The following is a 12,581-nucleotide window of genomic DNA, read 5'->3' on the forward strand; positions in this document are numbered from 1 at the left end:
AGTTTGGTCCTTTTCCTTTTATCAGTATATATACCAAAATTTGCATCGAATAATTAGTGGATTAGAATGGATTAGTGGATAATTTAGTGTAAATAAGATAGAATGGAAGTTTTTTTGGTCATTTGTTGCTTGCATTGATTGGAGAATAATATTTATCTTTTTTTACATTCTATCCTCTCTTATCAATAATTTTTTTTTTTTAAAGATTCGGGGGTCGTTGACCACAAAAGAAGCAAAGAAGCCACAAGAGACAGAAAAAAAAAATACTCAGGATCCTCTTAGACGAAAAAATCCCATACAATTAAAATCCAAAGCTAAAGTAATATCTGGAGGAACAGTGTTAAAAATATGCAGGTCGAAAAGTAGATGTTGTCCTTTTTTTACTAACACATCCACAACCGAATTAGCTTCTCAAAAAGAGTGGGACCAAGAAATATTTGCAATTTTACCAGCATGAATACTAATATCTTCTACAAGAGGAGCACAAGGGTAGTTAGCAGGGCACCCATTTTTCAAAAGGTGGAGGACAGAGGCAGAGTCTGATTCCACAATAAGGGTTGTAAACTCTTGAGCAATAGTAATTTGTAAACCACGGGCAATGCCCCACAATTCAGCGTGCGTTATCGAGCAGCTTTCAAGATTGCAAGAGAAACCCAGAATAAACCTCCCTAAGTGATCCCTAAATAAACCACCACAAACAGCACTATTTAGATGGCCTAAAAAAGATCCATCCACATTGAGTTTCAACACTTTTTTCGGTGGCGGAAGCCATCGAATGAAACACTGCGATTCAACATTGATAGTACTCTTTCTTTGGTATTTATCAATCTTTAAGACCTTATCAGTTCGGGCTTTAATTTGGTGCACAGCCATGGAAAATGGGATAATCTTACCCTCAAAGATAAATTTATTGCGGCAGAACCAAAGAAAGGCAATAACAACACCAAAGAGACAAGGCTAGTGACTTGGGCGCCCCAGGTTGCTCTCCAACCAATGAACGGCGTCCGTGTTGAAGAAGGAATGTGCTTGGGCAGCAGGGATGAAGACATTCCATATGTTCCTGGCAAAATAACAATAACGTAAGACATGCTCCACTGATTCTTCATGCTGAGTGCAGCGAGGGCAAGACGAGTCTTGAGTTAGGTGGAACCTTTTTTGTTCTGCATTAGTAAGAATGGCTTGGCGTGCAGCGAGCCATAGAAAGGAGCGAGTTCGTTCGGGACCCTTCCAGCTCCAAACCAAATTAAAGAGCCGATTGGGGTTGCTAGGAGTGTCTTGAATGGCTTGATAAGCTGACTTGAGGCTAAATGCTCCATCGGGTGATGGTGCCCACGCAATATGATCAGCTGGCTTCCAAGGGGAAGGGGGGACAGCGCCATGATTCTTTTGACCACATCCTCTGACAGGATCTCCTTGAGCCTCACAATGTCCCAGGATCCTGAAACGGTAAAAAAATCAGTCAATTTCACAGAATAATCAAACTCATTACTTACCTGAGTTGTGTGATGTTCAAGCCTCCCTAACAGAGGGACCCAGTTATGCTTCCAAAAATCTATTGTAGAACCATCCCCGATACACCAAATATGGTTAGACTCCACAATATCCCAGCTGTCACAAATTCCTTTCCACAAGTTAGAGCTACTTTGTTTCCGTTCCACCTTCAGAATTATCTCATTTCACTACAAGAGGTCCGGCAAATAGCGGCGGCCGGTTTGCAGCGGTTGTAGAAATCCGCCGTTAAATGTAAATTAGCGGCGGTTATTGCAGCGGTCGGGTGTCAGGGTTGCTATAAATTTCACATATAGCGGCGGTTAGGATCAACCGCTGCTAAATGTAACCAAATTGCACACGTAACTGCTGAACCAATACTTACCTTTTAACGGCGGTTTTAAACCAACCGCCGCCAAATTTGCTTAGTTCCTCACTCTCATATTTGGATATAGTCTCTTTTTTCATTATTAAGAGAATATAAATTACTTTATTTCTCATTAGTTTCATCAATCTTTTTCTGAATTTCGATTGTCTTTCGCAAATTGTGAAACTTTTTATTGGTAAATAATTTGGGTTTGCCCGTATTTGATTTTTTGATATAGTCTAATTAGTTAATTTTGATCAATTTGTTTGAGTCACTGTTACCTAAACCGTGAGACCAATTTCTGGATTTGTGTTATGTATAAAAGATTAATCACTTTAAAAAGAGATTTTATTTCAGTCATGTGAAAAAAATTACAAATTAGATTTTCTCATTTACTATAAGATATTATAAGGTTGCATTCAAGCATAAATGGAAAAGAAAATTGTTAGATAGTTATCAGTTAATGGCAGCTTTAATCGATCATAAATTAAAGTAGGGCTTTTTCGAAAATATTCGTTATTCAATCCGAATCTTAAAATTCCAAAAGTAGTCACATATGTATTACTGCAACCAAACCCATTAAGCTAAGTGGATGTGACCTAATTCTTAAAATACAAGGTCAAAATTTCTCTTCAACATCGTATTGACCTGGGTGAAAATACTCTGTCAAGAATCTATGACTTTCACGTGTTACAGGATCTGGTATTTCATCTCCATACCATGGCATTTTGTTCAAATCGAAGCCCCTTTTTGCAACATAGACATGATCTTGTATTTGCTGGTTATCGAAAGTTTCTTTGTCTTCTTCTGAAACCTTTTTGTTATCAGACTGCATGGAGATGTCAATTCTAACAGAGGAAATTTCATCTAAATTTTCTGCTGAATCAGTCTCTATCCCATCTAGACTGTCCTTAACTACTTCGCCTGAATATTCAGTTAACACTGAAAATATGAACATCATACAACAAGAAGGACATTCGTCAGAAATTAATTTAGTGAAAACATGGTATGTTAATATCAATAGAAACTTTTAGAACAGATCAAAAATAAACAATAGTTACCATCTCCCTTATTAGTACTTTGGGCATATCTCTTGGATAGAAGATCTGTAATGTGCAATTCTATATACTTCATTTCCTCCTTTGATGCAATATCCAACTCAACAACATGGTCGTTTCTAAAGCGCGTCTACATAATACCAGATATAGTTTATAGTATTTTTTTTTGTAAAATACACTAATTATTTACAATGAAATTTTTGTATTAGGAATCTATTCTTATACCTTCAATTTAGCAAGTATTTCAGAAGAATTCTTTCCAGATGCACATGTCACAAAAGTATACCCAAACCTCTTTTCGTACATTGATCCCCATTTATGAAGTTCCTACACGTTTGAATGTTAACATAACAAATATTATTCCAATACATTTGGTTCTCGTATATAAACTTAACATATACATTATTCAATTAAACAATAACTGTATACCTAATGAACGAACCTGCCTGGTATAATTGTTTGCCGTTTTTAAGTATTCCTTGAAACAAGGGCGTCCTGATATAGCCTCCAACCAACACCTAACATTCACTTTACGAAACCATATGTCTCTAGCAACAGCAATTGCATGTTCCAACGAAGAGAACGGCGTGGCTACAGCCATTTCTGTAGTAAATGTCGGGCTTGAACAGCATGATGAAAAGTCATTCATTTCCACTTGTCTTGTTATTCCTTCATATTAAAATAACTAATATTTATTAGTCATAAAAACATTAAGATTAGTTAAAGATTATCATATATGTTATCTTTAAATAAAACCGACATTAACAACAATAACATCAAACAATATAGATACCTCATTCTGCGTAAACAAATAAAAAAATGGAAGAAATGGAAAAAAAGCTTTAATTAATGAAAGCTATGATTCCAGTAAAGAGTTCATTGAAATACGAAAATTGGGTGTCGTGATGTAACCAGCCAACTATATACAAAAACTGATTGATAACTTATTAAACACACAAATCTTTTGTAAAAATTAGGTTTTACAATCTCATGTTTCATTCTGCAACATCATCAATATTTTCAGATACATTGTCTGTGGGGTCTTCTGTATCATCATCCCTTGTCAACTGTAACTCTCCAATGTCCTCTGTCGTTGACATGTTTAACCCTGGCTGTGGAGAGAAACCAACTTCAGCTTCTTCATTCTCTTCTCCCATATCATACAAGTCCCGTGGCTTCACATGAACAACAACGCTCCAACCTTTATCTACTTCATCGTCCACATAGTATATAAGATGAGCCTCTGATGCCAATATGTACGGTTCATCGTCTTCTCAATCACCATTGTGTATTGAACGAGAGAAGTTAACACTAGTAAGACCCAAATGATCTTTTTGATTCCTCTAGTAGTAGTCGTATCCGCCCAAATACACTTGAACAGCACAACTGAAAACTGACTACTGTAATTCAATTCAATTATTTCTACAATTTTGCCATAATATGGAACACTACCAATAGCCACTTTTTGGTCACGCATGCTTGCATAACTTCGTGTATTAGACGAGACATATAACTTCGTGTATTGATCTCTGTATTTTTTTGGCAAATTAAATTGGGTGCATGTAATTCTTAACCAGGAAACAAACATCATTTGGGATATTCCATGTATATAATAAAAGTAAATAAATCCTCCTGCCAACATGTAACTGGTATATGGTTAAAAGAGGTAAAATGCAATCTAGACTTATAAAATCTTGTATGCATAAATTCAAAAATTAAAATATATCTTGTGCATATTAATGATTTAAATACCATAATTCAATGCACAGAAAGTTTTGCCGCTTGGCATAACAGAAAGAGATGGATAGGGGAGAGCATAAATTTTTCAATACACAACTTCTTGAGTTATTAATGATAAGGTATGGTGAAAAACTAACCTGACACCTTTGACATTGAAAATTGAGAATATTGTAAACTAGCAGCATACAATTCTTTATATAGGCTTAAAGAATCCAGATTTTTATAACAGTTTCGATTTGGCTGACAAGATATGACTACGTACCTTTTAAGTAGCTTTTATCTGTTATGGATTGTTAGGAAAAATAGCAATGTTATCGATTACAAAACTTAATTTAAATTTTAAAACCAAATGATGAGGATTGGTTTATTATGAATTTTTCATAATATGAAACGTATTGTTTTTAAACTGAAATTGGCAAGATTTGGTTCAATATAAAATAAAATTGATCTGACTACCAAGCCAATTCGAGCTTAACCCGATACTAGTTAGTATTTTCTCAATAATCATTATGTTGACCATAACAAATTTAGACTGCCCTCAAAAAAGGATTAGTGAGGAAAGAATGACTCAATCACGCATTGCATCGTTTCAGAAGGACTTAACCTTTTTTAAATGGACGAAAAAATATAAAATCCTTCTTTTTTTTTTATGATTTTTAATTCTTTTCTCTTTTACTAAGTAAGTTAAACTGTTATAGTAGCGTTCGATTAATTTTAGGTGTAATCAATTTAATTAGAAAGATTAAAACTATTGTTTGCCCATGTTTACAGATTATTATAATTAGATAACCCTGTGTATAATAAGATCTTGTATACTAGCAGCAAATCATAAATGTACAGGTAAAGATAATGAAATATCTGAATTCGAACAATTAATAATAAATTCAATCTAAAAGGTCTTTGTCGTCTTCCAAAATTTTATTGGCATCAGAATGCATGGCAAAGTTAATTCTTTGGTTGGTGAACCCCACTAAGTCGTTTTCCGGGTTCACCCGCTTTTCTTCTAATCCCCTCCGTTGTTGTACATCGTTGCTCAGGATTCTTTCGTGTCCTCTTTGTCGTTTTAGAACCTGTTTCTCTTATTCCAACTGGCCAAGATGTCCGTGGACAAGTCCGATAATCTCTGTAGGATGTCTTTGCTTCGATGCTTCAGGTCGGGACTCTTGTGAGATTACTTTGCGTCTTTCCAGATTTGAAGAATGCGCATCTTTGACCACATGTTTTTCTGTATTAGCTCGAGGACGTATGATTGCTGCACCCTCGTTGATATGTCCGTCAACTCCTAGGGCTTCAGAGTCAGAAAATATGTTCAAATATCTAGGGATGTCGTCCGCCATAATGCGATACTCATTTTCGGAGGTCCGGCAAAGACGTGTTTTTGTCTTTAAATGTTGTTGGCAGGACTGAAAAATTCAATTACCCAAATATTAAGTTATTAAGGACGAAAATCATTACTAAAGTACTAACTATAAGTACATATGGAAATTATATATTCCTTGGTATAGAAAATTTTAACGTGTACAAATTAATGAATAAGGTCAAAAATTCAGTTAAACAATTTTACTTATATACTCAATAAAATTGAAACGGCTTATAAAAAAAATAGACACAAACGTATATGTCACACGTGCATTTTGTTTCTAGTAATTAGTTAGAATAAAAAAATTTGTGATTTCAATGAGTAGAGAAATCCTGAACAGAATATGCAACGCGAATTCAAACGTGCTCATGAAAACTCTTGTTCATAAATGGCGAATTTATATTTTTTTATACAAAGGTAATTTGCATAAGGTTGGAGTAAAGAGCAATGGGTGCAAATGAATGAATGAATAGATTTGAGACCTAAAACAGAGCTCTGAGTGAATATGACAGTAAATTAATACATAAAAACATAGGAGATTGAGGGGATAATAGTTCTAGAGAATGATATTTGATAAAAGGAATTCATCATCAGATACCATATGTGTTCGGAGGAGAGAAATGAAATATTTATATTACCTCTGTGATCAATGAAAAATTATATCTGTTTAAATTAAATTTGAAATTCAAGTGACATAAAATATCTAATTTTACCTAGTTATCATATCCTAATCCCGTTTAAGAAGGAGGAGGCAAATTTGTTAGGTAAGTATAGAAAAATTTAACTTTTTAAATTAATTTATTTGGAAGAGGAAAAAATTTAAATAATATAGATAACAAAGTTATAACTTTATTTATATGAATACAAATTTAATTGTATTTGCAAAACATGTCAGTATTTAAAATGCAGTTAGATAATAATGCTTATGGATCAACTTAAATTTTAAACTACTATAATGGTAAAAATTCTAGCCTGTTCTATCGGAACAAATCAGTTCCGTTACTACGCTATGTTTTGTATTTGAACCCAAATTGTGTGCTCTGAGTTTCCCCAACATAAATTACCCCTCGCTGCCACTAGTTTAGCCAAAACCCTAGCCTAAGTCAATCCCCGTTCACTGCACATTCACACGGCGTCTGTTGGGGTTGTAGCCCTACAACCGTCACCGTGCCCTTCCGCCACAATCCCGCCCAGCGTTTCCTCCTTTGTCTGATTGTTCATCGTCGCCTTCAAGTTGTTTTCCCGTTTCAAAGGTGAGTTTTTGTGTTTTTTGAGTTGAATTTTATTTGTGGTTTTGCTCTGTTTATATGTTTCTGATTAATGTACTGGTGAAAATGAATTTTTCCTCTGCTCCGTAAGTATAAAGTTTGAGTTGGGGTGGATTGGTACAAGTTTTGCAGCTACTCTATGGTGTCACTGTTCTTCTCGAGGCATTGACCTTGTCTCCCGTTTCAGTTATTTTTGGGCAGATCTGTTTCTTCTCGACGTCGCTGTTAGGCTTTGCATTTGAGGTGAGAGTTGCATGCTCTTTTTTCAATCGACTTTTTTAGTTGTTGCACTATATGGTGATGTATTTCTAACCGTGCGCATCCTATTGACATCTTCCTCTGCTGTGCTACTCGGATACTATATTGGCTTCTTGTGCATCCGTGACACCTTGGGCTGATCTGGGTGTGGGTTCAACTTGTTCCATGAAAAGCTGCTAGTGGATTCTGGATAGCTATTAGGCAAGTTTAAATCTTTGTCTCAGCTTTACATTTTGTTTCTTTGTTCTCTTGTTTTGTTGTTGTGCTTGTTGGAGTATGTTGCATTCTAGAACACAAAAATAAAAAAAATACAGCAGTAGAAAACAAATAATTGTGTTGAATAAGAGAACAAATTATTAATAGTGAGTTTAGGATTTCACTGTGCAGGATAACGTGAACAATTTTCTCTTTACATCAATAATTCTTCCCTAAATGTCCCCCTTGTTTTTTTTTTTATTTAATGGTAAAACACACTTATTTTTTATCTTTTAAGCATGAAATCTTTTTTTGAAATTTAAAAATAAAAACTCTTTTAAAATTCAATGTAACATGATACAGAAAACTATTTAAAAAAAACTAATTTAAGAAACTCATTCTTGTTAAGTTCCTACTGATTATGGTCTTTGTTAGCAAGTTTTGAGAAGTGGATACGAGCCAAATTTGGTAAAGATCTGGATTAGTAAGCCAATTAAAAGGTAACTATATAAAATAATGAAACTCAATAACAAGAGTGGAGTTCAAAAGATAATTAAAGAAAATGTCTTCTTTGTATAAATTTAGTTTTTAAACTAGATATAGTGAAAGCTATTTTTTTACAGTGTTGACACTAACAAAACTTATATCCAAAGCTTGTAGAAAGTATCATGGGTGTAGAGACACTGTAAATATGGTATTGACCATGTTGAAGACTTATGAAACACCTCCTTTTTTATTCTTAAATATTTTTGCATTTCTTGAATTAAAGTTATATCTGATACGAATAAAATTCTGAAGAAGAATGTCTATTAAGATTTACAATTATAGTATAGTGGTGGTCAAATTCTCCATTCAAGTATTTTATCTTCTAATGTGAAACTCACTATTCTTTAAGATGCTATTTATTGTAATTTATTAGTACACAATTGATTTAGTTAATTGTTAACTTTCTGTAGTTAAATTTTTGTTAGTAGAGTTTCTATGAACAACGAATGTGAAATTAATTGATCAGATCAAGGTACGTGAATTTGTGCACTATTCCTCAACTAATCAGATTGGAATAATAACATCTTTGAATATAATTATTTATGTATCAATGGATTATTTAGGTTTTCATTTCATATTAAGAGAAAGAAAATCAGCATTGAAAAAATTAAGAGTCTACTTAACAGAACTGCAAAAAGGTTATCTAGGGAGGAAAGACTTAACATTGTTAAACTAATTCCATGTACCATGAATGTATCCAGAATGTTGCAAAACCCAATTCAAAGCCAAATAGTCTTATTATTATAAAATTTATGTGATATAAAGGTCTAGCTAGATTGTATTCGTTGAAATGATCTATTGCACAACTCAAAATGCTATAATAATTAAGTACTTGTTGGTCTATTCAATCATTTTCAACTTTCAAGTGGAAACATGTGACTAATAATTGATGCTAACAAACCAAGGATCATGCGAACATCTGAAAATTTTATATATACAAGTTAAGTGGCTTCAAGTTATAATTTTGTATGCCTATTATCATTTCTAATGTTTAAAAATAGGTGCGATGTGCATGTATCAATGTGTGTCTGAATTATTTCGTTGTTGGGCTAACTTGACCGATTAAAAATTTCAATTGTCCTAGGTTTCCTTTCTTAGCTTTATTATATAACTTTCATGTGATTTTCTTTTTAGCTTGTTGAATACAAATCTTTTCTTTAAACATATACTTGAGTGGAGATGTTCTTGGATTCAAAATTCATGGTTCTGTAAGGAAGCATGTATTTGTGACTTGAGTTTTTAATAAATGTAAGAAGTTAGAAATCGTGGTCAACATTTCAAATTCTACTACCGACTGGAAAAAATGTTGTATTTTTTAATCATATTATTTAAGATTTTTTAAAATTTATAACTAACAAATGATTTTTGCAAATATGAATCGGTGATGCTTGCCAATTTTTCATCATACATGTGATTTCTAGATTAGCAATGTAAATGTGGTTAACCTTGAAATTTTACCTTTATAACCTCTTTATTATTGGTTTTTTGGTAGATTCGACTCTCTAATAAGTTTCATTAGTTTATGTGAAGGTTTGAAAAAATGCCTAGAAAACCGCGGTACAGCTCTATCCCCGATGCCGGCACTGCTGACAAAACTCAGAATGTCATTGCTCCGACATTCGGAAAAAATACTTCATTCCGTCCACCACGTATTGAAACACGGGTAGCTCCAGCAACTCAGAAAGATGCCGGTGATGCTACTGCACACCTCACAGAGACTGAAAATGTTGCTGGGCATGCCCAAATATCTTCGGAGGATGAAGATTATGATCATGAGGCAGATGAGGTTGGGTCATGGGATGACTTTGTTGATAACTTGTATGCCGAAGAAGAAACTGTAAGCCGTAACAAGCCCTATAAAGGCAAGGATACGGATTATTGGACTGTTGTAGTAAGCGGTAAAATTTTTTTCCCTGCATCCTAGATTTAATTTTTAATGAATGGCCACTCAACTAAACCTTGTAAGTTGTTTCTTAGATGGTGGCGTCAGAAGAACGATGAATTTGAGCGTCAGGGAGGCTATAGTACTACCTCCTGGTAGACAAATCATTCTGGAGTTTAATACAGAGATGCAAGTGATCGGTCAGGCAGCGGGATTATTAAGTGGGTTTCTAGGAAATTTGGGAGCTGACTTTCAGCATTTTCCCATTAACGAAGAAAGTTGAAAGACAATGGACAAAGCTCTGAAGGAACATGCATACGAGACAATTAAGGTATAATATTAAATTTCGTAGTTTTTTACGTTATGTAAAATTGGAGCAAATTCCTTTACTTTCCCTTTGTTGATGTTAATCGCACTTTTGGTCAAATATTTAGCGGACCTTTCTGTATGAGGAGGATGACCGTGGGAAAAGAAAAAAGGTCATGATTCAAAGGCTAGGAAAAATTTGGAAAGAAGCAAGAAATCACTTATACCATAAGTGTTATAACGAGCAACTGAGTTGGGAAGATAATTTAAAGAAGAAACCATCAGGAATAAATGTACAGTAGTGGAGATGGTTCGTCAACTATCGTTTGAAGGATTCTACTAAGGTAATTAACATTGGATTCATACTCCATTTAGTGTTGTTATTTTAATCATTTTGCAAAACTGAATAAAATGATTGATTAAAAGTGATAGTTGTAAAAGGCCAAAAAAACCAGTCAAATAAGTTTCTAATCGTTCAAAAAAATGGGATAATATTAACGGGGCATTACTTTCTTAAGAGCCTTCTACATGATTAATTTAATTTTTATCTTTATCTATAGGAAAAGTGTAGAAAAAATGCTGTAAATCGGTCGAAGCAACTTTTTACACATACTGGGGGCTCTAAGACAACTGCCAGGCTAAGGGATGAAGAGGTAATTATGTGTGTATTATTTTTCATACAAGTTTTTGTGGTTTGTGATATAATTCTGTAACATGTATGATTGTATGCATATTTAATGTGGGTACAGGAGAAAAAACAGCAAAGGCGCATTGGTAGAGGAGAGTTGTTTATTATGACTCATAAAAAAAGGAATGGCTCTTATATGAACGATGCTGCGCGTGTTGCTGGGGTAAGTGTTGGCTAAGAATTATTTTTGCTATATTCATGTTGCAAACTTCGACATGACAACAACCAAACTCTTGTATGACTGTAGGAAGCGATTGCGAATATCGAGAGCCAAGATGGTTCCTCGAAGGAGATTTCACTTACTGATTCGCTTGCGCAAGTTCTTGGAAAGGAGCATTCAGGACGAGTTCGAGGGTTAGGATTTGGACCATGTCCGACCGAACTTATTCATAACACGACCCAACAATCAAACTCTGGAGTGCAGATAGAGGAGTATCAGAGGGAGATTACAGAATTAAAGGCAACCGCAGCAGAACAAAAGGCAGAGATTACAGAATTAAAGGCAGCGGCAGCAAAACAAAAGGCAGAGGAAATGGAAAAGAGACAGACCATGGTAAATCTTGTAAAATACATGTTACAACAGCAAGGAGACACTTTGCCACCTGAAATTGAAGCACAGCTGAAGTCTTTGGGGAATGTAGCACAATAGGGATCTTTTAACAATTAACTGTTTTCTTCTTTCCTTTATGAATAGTATACTTTGAGGTCAAATTATTATCAACTATTTTATTTTGTCATCTATATATATGGATCATTTGGGATATCTTAGTATTGTGTTTTATTTTTTATATGGTTTTTTTTTAATTGTAATTGCAGACATAATCAGTTAAATTAATACGAAACAATTTTAAATTAAAATATTTCATGAATGTTGTTTGTCATATGAACACAAAATTCAAATAAAGTATTTGTTTGAAAAAAAAGTTATTGTTAGCGGCGGTTATGTTTGAATGCTGCAAAATCCGGTTTTTTAAACAAACTCGGATAGCGGCGGTTATCTGACCGCCGGGAAACGTGTCTCAACGACTCAACACAGACCTGGAAAGCAGCAGCTGTTCCAGACCGCCGCAAAACGTATTCGCCGGTAAAATGAGGTTTGACAGCGGTTATTCCGGCGGTCGAAAAAAACCGCCGCTAAAGGTTTGCCGGCGAACTTAGTTTCAGCGTTTCTTTAACCGTTGTTGTATGTTTAGCGGCGGTCAAACAACTGCCGCTAACTGAGTTTTTAACCGCCGCTATCTGCTGGACCTCTTGTAGTGTTTCCGCATCTATACTTCAACCGAAGAACTCTCGCCCACAAGGCATTTTTATTTCCAATAAGCCCCCACCAACTTTCGTCATAAATGCATGGTTGAGTGTACTAGCATGGCGAATTCCCAGGCCACCTGACTTTTTTGGCTCACAAACTCTTTTCCAGCTCACCAA

The 12,581-nt window shown here is 34.6% G+C and overlaps 1 protein-coding gene across 1 annotated transcript; it reads right to left on the bottom strand.

Annotated features, from left to right (window-relative positions):
- Positions 1–2,474: 2,474 nt before the first annotated feature.
- On the bottom strand, positions 2,475–3,562 carry LOC148547061 (uric acid degradation bifunctional protein TTL-like). Its single transcript, XM_088495273.1, has 4 exons — positions 3,356–3,562; positions 3,139–3,240; positions 2,917–3,043; positions 2,475–2,797 (listed from the first exon to the last, which is right to left on the bottom strand). The coding sequence occupies exons 1-4, from the start codon at positions 3,560–3,562 to the stop codon at positions 2,475–2,477; spliced, it is 759 nt and encodes a 252-aa protein (XP_088351399.1).
- Between the last annotated feature and the right edge of the window lie 9,019 nt (positions 3,563–12,581).

This window comes from Arachis ipaensis, chromosome B8, assembly GCF_059453495.1.
Source record: "Arachis ipaensis isolate K30076 ecotype BB chromosome B8, ASM5945349v1, whole genome shotgun sequence".
In the NCBI taxonomy this organism is placed as follows: domain Eukaryota; kingdom Viridiplantae; phylum Streptophyta; class Magnoliopsida; order Fabales; family Fabaceae; genus Arachis; species Arachis ipaensis.